Below are 14446 nucleotides of genomic sequence, written 5' to 3'. Positions count from 1 at the left end.
CACAGGTAACTTTATTCTTAACGTGATAGTGTTAAGAATAAGAATGGGCCTTTGCTCTCGTGATTGGGATTAGTGCCTTTCTCAACGAGCTGGAGTCTCTCTGCTTTCTGCTACATGAGGGCACATAGAAGGGGCCATCTATGAGGAACAGGTCCACACCAGACACTGACTGTGCTGACCCCTGACCTTTCTGGCCCTCCGAGACTGTAAGCGATGAATTTCTGTTGTTTACGAATTACCCAGCCTAAGGTGTTTTGTTATAGCAGTTCAAACAGACTGAGACAGAGGTCCTTAAATGTTTATTGATTGAAGAATAAAGGACTAATGAAGTAGGACATGAACCCAAGATGCTGCTCCTGTTTCTATCAGAAAGACTCTTTTGCCAGGTACCAGAGGGTGTGGGACGTTGGCCTGCAGGAAGGAGCCAGGCTGAGGTGTTGGGTGTCTCTGCTCAGGAACACAAAGCTGGCAGTCCTGAGATACCTCCTATATGAACAAAGTTGTTATCGGTAGGGACACTTGTGTCCTTCCATGGGGTTGGGGGGAGGGGAGATGCCGTGGAGAATTAGAGAAGAGCTATCTGCCCAGGGCTGCAGTGTCTCCCCCATTCCCATTTCCCCCCATATGGTGAAACACAGAAGGGAGGAGAAAGCTCCTTCAGCTGGCACAGGTTTAAGTTTGAAGTAAGCTGAAACCCGGCACAGTGAAGGGTCCTTGTGGCAGGTGGCCCAAGAGGTAGGGTTTCCCACTGCGCTGGAGTTTCAGGTCTACCCTTGCTCTAGCTTCTCCATATAACCCCAACCGATAACTATAAATTATCCACTAGAGGACAGGCCTGTCATCTCACAATGGGAAATGCTGCACTGGGTGAAACTAGTCCTGGGAAAGGTGGCAAACTGACTCAAGTGTGTGCTGTAAGCTCCATGTGATACCTGGGGATCAGGGGACAGGAGGGCTCTTAGCAAGGGGAACAGGAGTTGTGGAGGCACAGGTGGCCTGTTCAGAACTGGAGATGTTCTCTGCAGTGCCCAGGGACAGGAGCAGTGGGGTGTCTGCCTGCCCTGGCCTGCCAGCAGCCAGCCCTGACGCTCCCACTAACCAGAGAGAAAAGCAAGTCTCCGCTGTCCTTCATGCTAGCTTCTCTTGGCAAAAGGAATAAAACGGCCCACTTATTTTTATCGCTCACAGATTTCCTGGGAAATGGGCTATTAGTTTCTCTAATGTAAAGATAATAGGCTTGTCCCCCTTGGCAAACGGCACAGCCCCAATATAAACATACTCACAGAACTGTCAGGAGGCCTCCCAGCTGATGATGAAGGGCCCAGGAGCAGGGGCAGGACCTAGACAGGAGCTTCAGGCTTGGGCTCCCCACCCCTACCTGCAGGGGCTGAGCACTCCGTGGCCAGAGAAAGGCCATTCTGGTCCTCAGAGTTCAACTTTTCTCCTCTGGCTGGTGGAGTAGGAGTGGCATTGGTAAAGGAGATGGGCCAAATGAGTAAAGGTGTCTTCTTCTGGCAGAGGTGGGGGGACAGATGTTACCAAGCAGGCTCACACAGGCAGTGTTTCTGGGCCCTGCCACTGAGGCCCTAGAAGAAGTCACCCCCCATCGTGTAGCCCTCACCTCTAACCCTCACAAACACCTAAGGGCAAGCAGATACTAGAATCATGAGCCCATGAAACAAGGTGGGAAACCTAAACATGTGACAGGGGAAGTCAGTCAGCCATGGTCCAGCAGCAAGTCTATGGTGGAGCGAGGCCTGGAAAGGAGGGCCAGGGACTCTAGGCCAAGGACTGATGCTCCCCAGAGAAGCGGGCACTGCTTGCTCCTTTGTCCTCATCTCCTTCATCCCTGCCCTCCATCTCCATCCTCCAGGACAAAACTTCAGGGACTCAGGAGTGAAGCCGGGAGAGGGGGAGGGACCACAGCACTCAGAAAGCTCCCCTTCCCTCTTCCCACCCATACAGAGTGGGAATCCCTTGGCCTTAGGCGAAGGACACCCTCTCACACCCAGAACAGGAGAAGGGCTTGGCTCTTCCATATCCTGGGGACTATCCCAGGACCCTGAAAGCACCAGAGGATTTAGTCACAACTCTCTCCTAGTGTCATGTTGGGACTTCACTTCTCACATGCACACCTGTCTCTCATCCCGGCTCCCGGGGTCCTAGCTGTACCTTTTTTTGTTTGTTTTTCTTTTTTAACTCTCCCACGAAGCCTTGGGCAGTGATGGACAGGTTATTGGAGCTTGTTGCTCTCTCCTGATTGCTCTGAATGGGTCAGTGGACAATGGCTTGGTTTTTGCTGGCCACACGAGTGTGCTACTTACAGACCTCTTTTCCTTCCTGAGTCTCCTCTTCCTGTCATTTTCTGGGGCTACATCTGTGTCCCTGGAAGCTCAGGTCTACAGCTCGACTATACTCCCACCTCTGCAGCCCCTGTCCCCAAAGCTGTGGAAGCACAAGCAGGTGGATAGCAAGGACAGCCTCACCCAGACAGCAAAGGCAGTCACCTGACTGGACCCTTCTCTTGGCTATTGGGAGCCTGAGGGTAGGCACCATGGTCTCAGGTTAAGGGAAAAGGGACGCACAGTGTCTTTCTGTTCTGAAGAAGAAAGAGGCTCTGTCTAGAGCCATGGGGACTCTGGGCCATGCTTGAGCAGAGCTGTTCAGCCTAGTAGGGGGAGGCAGACCTGGTCCCTTAATAGCTGCTCTGGGGCCATGAGAACCCTTCAAGGGAACAGTAATGGGAGTAAAATCATTCTGCATTTCAGAAGCAGGACCACAAGCCCAAGAGGAAACAGGGAGCTCCCAATACCCTCCCGCCACTTTAAAAGTTCAAAAATAAAGAATGGCTGCACCTGCCGCTGGAGGAAGGAGGGGGAAAATCACCAGGAAACACGGAGGATGAGGCCAGAATTTTATGGAGTACGTAAGTACTGATCGACTGCTCCTCCTCCTCCACCTTCTCCACCTCCTTCATGTTGCTGAAGCTCTGAGGCCACAGCCTGTGGCTCCTCCTTCTTGGTCGGCTCTACACATGGCTGCTGTGCCAGGAGGCGGCAGGCCAGCCGCTCCAGGCCATCCAAGCTCACCCTCTGCACGTGCTCCTCATGCTTCTGTCTTAGCAGCTGCAGCACAGCCTTAGCATCCTGGGGCCCAAAATGTTTGGCTAGGACCTGGCCCAGCTGGTGCCACAGGGGCTGGGTTTGGGGGGCTTCTTCCGGTGCCGCCTTCTCCAGGGGCCGCATGATAACATTGATGGAGGCATTGGGCCCAATGCAGTAGTCGGAGAGACGCTTGTCATCAGCCAACAGCTTGCCGCGGAACAGCAGGTGCTGCTGCTCTGCAGGTATCTGCAGCTGCTGGGACACCAGCTTCTTCAGTGTGGCCACACTCTCGTGGCCCGACACCCTAAGGTTGCATCTACGGCCCAAAAGCAGCTTGACTGTGAGGAACATTGGGCCACAGCAGAATCAGGAGGGATCCATGCTCTGAAAGTTGCCCCTGGAGATGAAGGGGCCCTAGAGGAAAAGGTGGCCCTATACTAGAGGGCCAGTGGTTCCAGGAGGCTGGGGGCCCCAACCCAGGTGGGCGGGCACTGGCTGACACACAGTGATGTCACAATGCTGCAGAAAGGTTCATTTCCGGAGCAGAACTTTCGGGACAGCAGAGGGACATTGTGAGCATAGAAAGAGGAGGAGAAAAGAGAAAATAAAGAGGACCAGGAGAGAAATATGTAGGCCTTGGGGAAGAGAACAGGGACAAAGAAAGGGCTGGAAAGGACAAAGGAGCCACGGGAGCATGCTGCTTCACTGGGCACACCTCTTTTCCTGCCTGAGTCTCCCCTTCCTGCCATTCTGAGAAGGGATGCCTTCTGGGTGCCTTCTCTGTGCCAGGACACTCCTACACCTCAGGAGCCCACTGTATCCAAGTGGATATCGCTGCTTTCACGAAGCCTTCAGACTAGTGCACCTGCTGCCTTTGCCCGGGGTCTTCTTCCTGTCAAGCACCTTCCAAGCTCTCCTGGATGGGTTTCCCAGAAACAGACCCTGGGACAGGGATTTGAGTACAAGTGTTTAGTTGGGAGTTGATTCTCAGGAGCACATCCAAGTAATGCTGCCTCAGAAGCCATAAGCTGGATCTCTGTGCTCCGACTCCTGTCTTGGGTTAATGGAGTGCTAACTCTGTGGCCTCCTGGTGTCTTCTCTGGTCTCCTAACCCTTGAGCCGAGACTTGCAGGTGTCTGCAGGAAGAAGCCAGCAGCCTTCAGGAACATGAGTGGTGAGGGGTCAGGGCAGGGCCACCAATAGTGTCTATTTCACATCAGAGACCTTATTTAATGCTCACCTACAAGGCAGGTACTGTCATGCTGTCTGTCTGTCAGAGGAGAGAGTGGAGACTCAGCTTAATCTCAGCCCTATTTACCTGGCCTACCTCCTGAAACCAACACCTGTTTAGTGCCTATGCGCTGGCAACTGAACAGACCCCTGGGGCTCACAGGTGAACAAGGAAAGGGACCCTGACCAGCCTCCTTCAGGCCAGCTTTGCTGTTGCATTTGGCAGCTTTTTGTGTAACTGAGGGCCTCCTGGGTCTAGCCCTTCACGTGTGCTGTCACATGTAATCCTGGAGGAAAGCATTGTCACAGATGAGAAGTGAGAAACCTGGGGAAACCCTGACTGGTGTCCCCCAGCTGGGGTGCTGACTGTCAGGGACCCCTCAGGTCTCCCCAGCTCTCTGTGCTCATCTGCGTGCTTGTCCACACCCAGGCCTTCCTCCACTCCTCCCTCCCGCTCACCCGGCCTCCTTGTCCTTATCACCAGCATGGACTCTACAGGGGCATGACACTGTTGCCAAAATCCTAGGACCTTCTGGACTTGATCTTCCACAATACTCAGCCCCTGATCCCATCCCAAGTTCCCTCCAACCTTCTCCCCTGGCAACCAAGAATGGCTGAAGCAGGGCACAGGCGCGCACACCTGTAACCGCAGTGGGTCGGGAGGCTGAAGCAGGGGGATGGAGAATTCAAAGCCAGCCTCAGCATCTTAGCAATTCATGGAACTCTGTCTATAAATAAAATATTAAAAAGGGGGTGCCTGGGCTGGGGTTGTGGCTCAGCAGCAGAGTGCTCGTCTAGGACCAGCGAGGCCCTGGGTTCGATCCTCAGCACCATATAAAAATAAATAAAGGTATTATGTCCAACTACAACTAAAAAAGGGAGGATGCCTGGGGATAGTGGTTGAGTGCCCCTGGGTTCAATCCAGGAGGAGGAGAAGGAGGAGGAGAAAGAGGAAGAAGAGGAAGAAGAGGAAGAGGAAGAAGAGGAAGAGGAGCAGCTAGCTGAAGAAAAACCTCATGCCCACCACAAACTTAGCCTTTACAACCCTCCCCCACATCTGTGTTCTCACTCTTGGCAGGTGACCCAAATTCTAGTCCATAGAGGACCTAGAGCTCACAAGTCAGGAATTCACTGACCTCTTGTCCCTCCCTGTGCGCTGCCCCTTCCCTACCCCCTTCTCCTCCCCTCACTTCTACCAAAGGAGCCCTCTTGTCATTTCCCTTTTTCCTTGCAAATGTCTCTGAGCTCCACCCCTCTTCTGCATCCCCACTCCCACCCCACCCCACTTAGGCTCTCTCCTCCCTCCAGCCCGTGGCTCCGAACTCACAGTCCATCTCTGTCCAGCCTCACCACCTTCTGTCCATCAATGCCACAACCAGAGGGATCTTCCTAAAATAAAAGTAAGCGTGCGTCACTCCTGTAACACCACCCAATTCTAACCCCTTTGCTTTTGGAATTGAACCCAGCCTCTGAGGTCTACACACAGATCATGGCCTGGCCCTGCTTGTCACCCTAATCTCTTTGTCTCCCCAGTCTTATCATGTCCCTACTTTGCATCCTCCACTTAAACCACACCCACCTGCCATTCCCTGCTTGTTTGCCATGTTTGAACTCTACCAACCACAATGCTGCTTAAAAATCCCTTCCTCCATGAAGCCTTCCCTGTCTTCTGGAGTCTGGGGCAAAGTCAGTCCCACCTCCCTCAGTGCAACCACAATTTCCCGTGAACACTCCTGGGTTGATGCACCTGGCACGTATGTGTCTCCCTCAGTGACTCTGAGAGGCAGGGACTGGGTCTGGTCTCTCTTTGTAGTCAAACCTTCACCTCCAGCACACCGAGACTGACACACAGATGGCCTTGGAACCACGCTTGTCAAATAAAGCAGATGTGATTTAGACATACTGAGCCACACAGGAGTACGCAGAGGCCAGTACTGAAGGCTGTAGAAAGATGTAAACCTGCCTGCAGCCTCTCCCTCCCCCCATCTCTAGAGAGACGAAAATCCAAACTTACACAAAAAATAAATCAAAGTGATTCCAGTCTTTACCAAAGGATCTTCTATAGTATTTCTTTAAATAACCGACTCCCTGGATGCATTTGAAATAAGGCAATTTGCAAATATACATACAGTATTGGGGGCAGAGGCATGGACTCCATGATAGCACAGCATCTGTGCAGAGGGAAGGGGAGGATGGATGAGGATTCTCCAGGGCCAGTTCTCTAGGAGCTCCCGGTCTTTGGAGGGAAGGACCCTGCGGTGGACAAACTATCAGATGGACTTGATAGTTTTGGGGCCACCCTGTGGAGATGCCCAGAGCAGAACCAACCCAGGAAGGCTTCCCAGAGGGTGAGATTTGAGCCATTTTCTACAGGAGACAGAAGGAAGCTGGGATGGGAATAAAGTGGTCTGTAAGATCTCTAAGGCCATGGGTCTTTTGAGGAAGGACAGAAGCTGGAGTTGGAGTATGAAGGAAGAGATCAGCCACTGCATCCAGCCTATTCTCCTAGACCCCTCTACTCAGCTGTGAGCTGCCCAGGACATCAGAAGCCACTGAAGAAGACACATTAGGCCTGAGCTTCTAGAAACACACAAGGGCCACAGCCCAGGCTCCATATCCCCAAGGCCCACGGCTACATGCAGGCAGGAGCCAGCTGACAGGGTCTTTGAGGGCCATGCCTATTGATTCACACTTGCTACCTGGTTTAGGAAGTGCCACTGTCCATGGACCATAAGGACAGAGCTTCTGAATCAGGGTATCTGGAGAAGCTGAGAGAAGTGGTCACTGTTCAACCCCTACATTGGTGTCCTAGAGTCCCCACTGTCCTTCCAAGGTAGACAGTAGGGGCACCTTGCTGGACTCTCAAATCACATTGGGAGCCTGGAAATTTCCAAAGTTTTCCCACATAATTGCTTGTCCTAATTATGCAATTAACATGCGAAAATACAGTTGTGTAACCAGAGCATGCAATCCAACAATGATTGCTGTAATTAGGGAGGAAGATCATGTGGAATGAGTGGGTTTTGTGACTTGGAAAAAAAGGAACAAATGTCCAGTCGAGAGTGAGGGACAGCAGTGGGCTCAGATCCTCCAGAAAACAATGGCAAATGTAGTCAGTGTCACAGTGCCTGGTGGGGGAAATGGGTGGGGTTGGGAGAGGCCTGTGGCACTGGTGTGTGGGCAGCCAGGTTCCTCTGTGCAATGCTTCTGAATGGGCTGATTGAACTTTGGGACACTGAGGGACCTGGCACAGTGTGTGCCTCCCAGAGACATTCAGGTGAATGAGTTAATTTACAAATGTAAATGAAGCTCCTCCTGTCACCCTTCTACACTCAGGAAATATCTCTTTAGGCCTAGAAATATGCCCCACAAAGTATGGTTCCACAAGCCCCCCCCCCCACCTGCACAGGTGGGCAGGCAAAGCCATCCCCAGCAGGCAGACCTAGGCAGAGAGGGTAAGATAGGGGTGGGACAGGATCCCCGGCTGAGGGGCTCTGGGCCATGAGTTTGCAGCCATTCCCTGGGACTTCCTGGAAGGTCTATCAGGAAGATAAGCTCTGACCCCTGCCCCACCTTACTCATAATGCAAGTTACCAAGTTATTGTCCTTTGATGACACCAGGCTGAACTTGCAGGGGCTGCTGGGGAAGGAGAGAAACAGAGACAAGGGCAAAAATGTTCACCCCTACAGGCCCCCTCTGAGAACAGTGTCCCTTTCCCACTTCCCTTAGAGTCTGGAAAGATTCATGGGAAAGCCTGGGCAGAGAAAGTGGAATCCATCCTGAAGGGGCTGAGAGTCCACAGTCATGGCTCCCAGCACTACCTGCTGCCTCCACCCCACACAGCCCCAGCACTCAATGGCACACCTTGAGCACCCATGATGTGCCGCACCCTGAAAGGCAAGGCAAACAATGGAAGTTCCTGGATGGCCTGTGGCAAGGGCTGCCCTGTGTGACTTTCTACTCTATCACCAGGGACTCTCTGCTCCTTTGAGGGGGGGAGATCTCTTGAGGCTGCTCTGTGCCCCACCAGACCTAGCTCAGGACAGAACAGGCAGCTCTTTAGAAAGGGGTCTCTGAGCAAGAGGAGGATAGCAGATCTCTTGGGGCCACAGGAGCCCAGGGTACACAGATTGCAGTCCTACACCTGCTCTTGCAGACAATGCACAGCCAGCATGTGTCCAGGCTTTGGTCCTTCACCAGACACCCTATTGTCCTGGAGCCCTAGAGAAGTCGGGCGCTGGCTGGGGCAATTCAGAAACCTGGCCCCTAAGCGGAGCAGAAACCAGCTAGAAAACCTTGTGAGGCTGCAGCCTGCTTTGACCACTAGATGTCACTGGCGACCTCCCCTGCCAGCTCCAGTGTCCAATACCAACCAAGCGAGCCTGGGATCTGGGCACACAGGACTTCACCCTGGCTGGATTCAGAGCCTCATCAACAAATGAGCCCCTCCTTAGTCATGTGTGGGACACAGATATCAGGGCCTGCCCTGAGTGGGGCACTGTGTCAGGTGCCAAGGCAGGAGAAAGACAGAAAGATGTGTCCCTAGGGGAGGGGGCACATAAACCTGTCACTTCAGCACCATGCCTAACTCTACCATGGAGGAGAAGGAATTCCTGACTCCAAAAAGAGGTGCAGCAGGTGACAGCACTTCACCAGGGAGGGACCTTTACAGGGTGGGGGGGGGGCGGTTGAAGGAGCTACAAGAGGTGCCCCAGGGCAGAAGGCAAAAGGGTTCAGCATACACACATCTGTGTGGAACAGTGAGGGGTTCTGTATAACCAAAGGGCCATGAGGGAGGGAATGGGGAGGTAACTATAAGAAGGTCAGGGCCAGTCACCTTCACAGAGTTGCTCTTTACTGGAGCCAAAACTTCCAGAGTTTGGAGTAAATCCCTGCAGCGCATAGCACAGAAGTCCCAAAGGAGCAACCCCAGCTATTGCACTGCGTGCCTGCTCTTTCTCTTCCCCTCCCTCCCCCACCTCCCTCTCTCCTCCCACCTCCCCTCCACACACACACACACACACACACACACACACACACACACACACACAACACCTGAGCTATGCTGAGCAAAGGGCTTTTTTCCCACCATCTGAGCTCTTCAGGGACGCCTGCCGGAATGCCAGCACCCTATCCAGTGCAATGTGGCCCATAGTCAGTTCTTTTCTCCCCTCAGCATCTTCTCTGGTTGATCCTGGAGGAGACGCTGCTCATGATATGGGAGGTGACCCATCACATCAGATAGGGGCACTTTAACCATGATTTCAGCTGACAAAAAGTAGTCTGCTTCAGCCTGCAGCCATGGCACTGTCACATACCTTTGGTCATTCCAAATGTACCCCGAACTTAAGAGTAGTGCTATTATAAACCCTCAGGGATTGGTTTTCAGCAAGATATCTCCTTGGAAAAAGAACCATCAGTGAACACCAGGGATAAGGGGAAGTCTCCGATTCCCAGGTCCCAGGGTTGGCTGTTTATCCATGCACCCACATTTGCATTCCACAGATATTCCTGGCACACTGAGCATGAGCCCGGGCATTTGCATCATATTCTGGGGAGTTGGGTCTGTTTTGCAGACTTACCATGAATAAGAGCAAACACTCAGGCTAGAATTGAATCAGAGGGACAGATGAGACAGAAAGGAAAGCAATTTTCTTCAGTCACAGAAAAAGGGAAGAGAGCGGAGGCAGAACCAGTCTTAACAACCAGCTCACCAGCGTCCATCAAGACAGGCCAAAGGGACTAACCAGGAAAATTCTTCCAGGCCAGCCTAAGAAAATCCTCCAGGATACTGTGGATGGCACAGACACAGATGGTGTCAGACCTGGGTAGGAAACTGTCTTCTTCACTTGGAGGCCAGAGAACAAAAGGAGCTGAAGGGCCTTGGCAGCAGAGGCCAGGGCCTGATAGGCCAGGCCAGGTGAAGCACTCTGAGGCAGACCTGATTCCATTAGGACTGGTACCCTTGAACTCATCATGCATCCTCTAGTTCTAAAATCATATTTGCCCTTTAATTCTTTTTAAAGTGCTTCCTTAAAAAATATTGTCTTGGCTGCAGCAATAAGAAAGATTGTTCACATCCAGAGCAGATTAAGTGGAGAAGCAAAGAGCCTCCTAGGTCAGGCAGAATGGTGGCAGCTACAGAGAAAAGCAGGGCATTGGCAGCTAGCCCCTACCCCCAGGAACGGTTTGGTGAATGTTCTCCTTCCTGCAAGGGTGACTGTTCCCTTGAAGACTGTGTCATCATCCTGAGTGGCAGGGACCCTTTGACATGAAGTAAAAATCAAATATGATGCATTAAAAGCAAGGATAGAGGAGGTGCCCACAGAGCCCCACCCAGGACCCTGCCTGCTCTTGCTGGTCTTGCAAGTCCCCAGCACAGTCTGGATACAGAAGCCTGTGGCCACCCCAAAGATGCTGCCACACTGATTCTGCAGGACCAAAGACACTCTTGTTGTTCCTGGAGAGATACAAAGTCTGGTCCTTCAACAGGGCACCTTGCACCATTGTTTCAGCCTGGCTGTTGGCCTAATGGTGCTAAGGTCAGTCCTTGGATGAGAATCTTGGCCACAAGACCCCTTCTTTCAGAAGAGGAAAGGGAGGTTCCTGCCAGGGAACATGGCACATAACAAGCTGCATGACCTTTGCCCCAAAGGATGCTGGGACCAAAATGGAAGGCCAGAGAGAAAGGAGGGAAGAAAGCTGGGAGCAGAATGAGGCTGGGCTTAGGGACACTGAGCTACCTGTGAGACAGGCTCTGGGAAGAGAGAGATTGCTTTACAGCTGAACTAGGGAACTAGCAAATTTGGATTTGACTTGGGCTTGGTTAACCCTGAGGAGGTCCAATTGGACGGTGGGAATGTTGGTCTGGACGAATTGTTTATTTCGTTTTTTATTTCCTTCTCTTCCAGCTGGTAGCACTAACTAAATGCAGCCAGTCATTAGAAGAGGTTGGAGCCAAAAGGAAGAGGAAGAAAATTCTGATCCAATAGCTGACGGGATGCTCCTGAGAGTGGCATGGACTTTACCAGCCAATAGAAAAACTCAGGCCTGGTCAGGGGCTGCCTCAGCCTCCGTGATAAACTAAAAAACTCCTTTAGTTAAGTCTTTCCTGGTCTTGGAACCCAAGTAAGAGCTGCTTAACCAGGAGCCTGAAATCCTAGTTGATGGCCTCCCAAGGGTCACCAATATAAGAGTTTCTGTTCTGCAGTGTCTTCTCACTGCAGGAACATCACGCTGGACCCAATGCCTGTTGCACATTAAGACCACCCCCTGGTAAATGCTCCTAGGACTCTTAGACTAGTCACTCCATTACTTAAACTAAAAGGGATCTGATTAAGAGTGCCATGTCTGGGGAGGTACAGGACTCATGGTATGGGGGAGTACAGAGCATGTGGGACAAAGTATCAGGGGCTGGCAAGAGAGGTATATGGAGTCTCTGCGCCAGAGAGACTTAGAGAAAGTCAGCCCTGCCCTTCCTTGGCTTCTCCAAAATCCTGTCTCCCTTTGACACCATGCCTGTGTCTTTCTACCTAGAAGATTCCCAGATTTCAGATTCAGCAGAAGCCGGCTGAAAACCATTTCTGGCATTTGCAATTGGCCTGGACTTAAGGTGATCAAAGAAGACCTGAGAGGCAGTGGGCAGGTAATGGAGGGTATAGTCTAAGCTGTGGGCACCAGCTTCCTGGCAGGATACCAGCTATTCATCAGAGGCCCGTTGCTGTTACTGATGGTGCATTTGCAGTGATGGCCCAGGGGCCAGGAAGCAGGGTGTGAGAGACAGATGAGGTGACTCTGAACTCCCTTCCTGCCAGCTGGTAGCACAGTTGGGAAGGAAAAGGAACCTTCTAGCCCTGATGGCTGTGGAAAAAATGGAAATGAGCCCCTAGCCTCTGGGTTCTAAGTTTGTGTGCTGGACATTGGGCCTTATGTCTAGGACCCTCTGGTCCCTTGGCTGAGCTAAGGCAGAAGTCAAGAGGAGGCTAAGGTTCTTTGCCAGTCAGAAACCAGTAGCCCAAGAATGGGATCTGATGGGAATCAATGGTCACCAAGGTCTTCTCTACAAGCTGCTTCAGAATCACAGAATGGTCAATGCAGGAATCTCCTGAGCTGTCCAAAACCAGAGTGCATCCTCCTCAGCTGCCACTCATACCTGACCTTCCACTTCTGGCAAGGGGGTGTGGGGTGAGAGTGCAAAAGAATGCAGGTTACATTTAGGGATAAATTCCTGATATGAGGTCCAGGATGCTACTTCCTACAAACCATTAGCAGTAAAGAGAATGAGCCCCATTTAGTCAAACCAAGTCAGGTGCAGAGTTAGCGGGAAGCAGGGAGATGGACAAGACGACCTTGACAAGCAGATGACTTCGACAAGCTGTCATAGTTCACAGGCAGGGGTGCCAGGATAGAAAGCCCCTGCCCTTTTGTCCCCCAGGGCTCACACTTATAATAATAGGAAAAGGACAACTGAGATATAATCATTGTGCTCCGATGAGCAGAAGAGGTGACCAGGTGGTCCCACTGTAGACTAGGCAGGGAGGGTCCTCTGGGTTGTAGAGTCTTGGATTGTCCGAGGGACAGCGGGGCTGAAAGAGCAGGAGGCTAGGGCCCCGGAAAGGTGTCTTGCTAATTGCTGGCCTACTGGGGAGGAGTTTCCACACCCACGGTTGCCTGGGGACAATGTCGTCCAGGAGAGATGCTGGCCCCAAGCCCAAGGAAGTAAAGCAGGATGGCCTTGGGGAGCCACGTGTGGGGAGTGGTCCCCAAGTCCTCAGCCAAGTTTCTGGGCCCCAGATGAAGAGTGAATCACTGGTTCCCCCTGGAGGGGAACAGTCAGTCACCCTGTAAAAGTTTATTTTTATACATGTCTGATCTATTTCACATCCGTTCAGATATTTTGACACATATACAGGAAATGTAACTCTCCCCCATATGGCAGTGTTTGGTTGGCCGGACCTGGGGAAACTCAATAGGGTCACAGAGGAGCAGAGGGATGACTAGCAGCATCAGGGAAGAATGCCAGAGGCCTGAGGCCACTTGGGCACCTCGGGCCAGCAGGCCAGAAATGGGGGTCATAGTGAGGTCAATGTAGAAATCCTCCTGCCTGGGTACGGAGCCCTAGTGCGTGGCTCTGGTTCCTGCTTCCCAGGCGGGATGGAGAGAGGATGGGGAAAGTACAAAAGAGGGTAGCAAGAGCAAGTGGCCAAGGGCCAAGGCTGTTTGACAGAGACAAGACAGGTCTGAGATGAAAATCCTATTGAGATACCTGTGACACCAGCCAAGGAGCAGGGCTTGTCTCCGTGTCCCAGCATCATAGAACAAGGAGACCAGGAGAATGGGAAGATAAACTGAAGGGACAGGGAAAGAGCCCTGGGCTGGACACTACCTAGCTGAAGCGTCCCCCAATTACCAAACTTCCACGGACCTCGCCTTCCTTATTTATAAGCTGGAAAGCTGAGAAAAGACACATATTAATTCTCAAAAGGGACGGATGAGGGGGAAGAGGTTGACAAATCCTGAATTACAGCCATGAGAGGAACTTAGTGTCTCCCATATAGTAGGGCAAGAGGATGGAAGGGGACTTGGTATGCAGTCACCAGCATAGAGCCTGGCTCCGGGGTGGCCAGTGAATGCTGGTCTCTCCTTTAGTTCTGTTCCACAGGGACCAAGTTCACAATGGGGAAGAAGAAGCCATGTGGTGTGGAGAAGATGCTGCAACAGGCCCTGAGGGGAAAGAGCACAGGGTGCCATGGATGAGCAAGGACAGGCAGCTTCCTCCTCCCCGTTCCGCAGTCAGCGAAGGGCTTCTCCGCTCTGGCTGGCTGAGCCCATCTCTCCCAGACAGAAAAGCAAATTGAACAGCTCATTGTTCCCAGAGCGAGGAACACTTTGTTTTAGTGGGGCTTTCAAAGTTTAAGTTCATGGATGTTGCTGGGTGCAGTGGTGCACACCTGTAATCCCTGTGAAGTCTGAGGCAGGAGGATCACAAGTTCAAGGCCAGCCTGGGCCACTTAATAAGACCCTGTCTCAAAATTAAAAAATAGAAAAGACTGGTGATGTAGCTCAGCAGCAGAGTGCTCCTGGATTTAATCGTCAGTACCCCCCCCCCAAA

At 52.1% G+C, this 14446-nt stretch overlaps 1 protein-coding gene across 3 annotated transcripts in view; it reads right to left on the bottom strand.

Annotated features, from left to right (window-relative positions):
* Window positions 1-283: 283 nt before the first annotated feature.
* Window positions 284-14446, bottom strand: part of LOC120890536 (ubiquitin-like protein 4B) — a 44049-nt gene continuing 29886 nt past the window's right edge. For 2 of the 3 annotated variants that reach the window (XM_078026966.1, XM_078026967.1), the window contains 2 exons: window positions 5662-5723; window positions 284-4240 (listed from right to left, as the gene is read on the bottom strand). In XM_078026966.1, coding sequence (XP_077883092.1) covers window positions 2916-3455 — 540 coding nt within the window. In that variant the 5' untranslated portion in view covers window positions 3456-4240; window positions 5662-5723 and the 3' untranslated portion in view covers window positions 284-2915. The remainder of the gene's footprint in view (window positions 4241-5661; window positions 5724-14446) is intronic. The other variant, XR_013428011.1, reaches the window with a different exon arrangement.

This window comes from Ictidomys tridecemlineatus, chromosome 11 (assembly GCF_052094955.1).
Source record: "Ictidomys tridecemlineatus isolate mIctTri1 chromosome 11, mIctTri1.hap1, whole genome shotgun sequence".
Taxonomy (NCBI): domain Eukaryota; kingdom Metazoa; phylum Chordata; class Mammalia; order Rodentia; family Sciuridae; genus Ictidomys; species Ictidomys tridecemlineatus.
The sequence above is the reverse complement of the archived record's forward strand: the minus strand, read 5'-3'. Positions and strand labels throughout refer to the sequence as shown.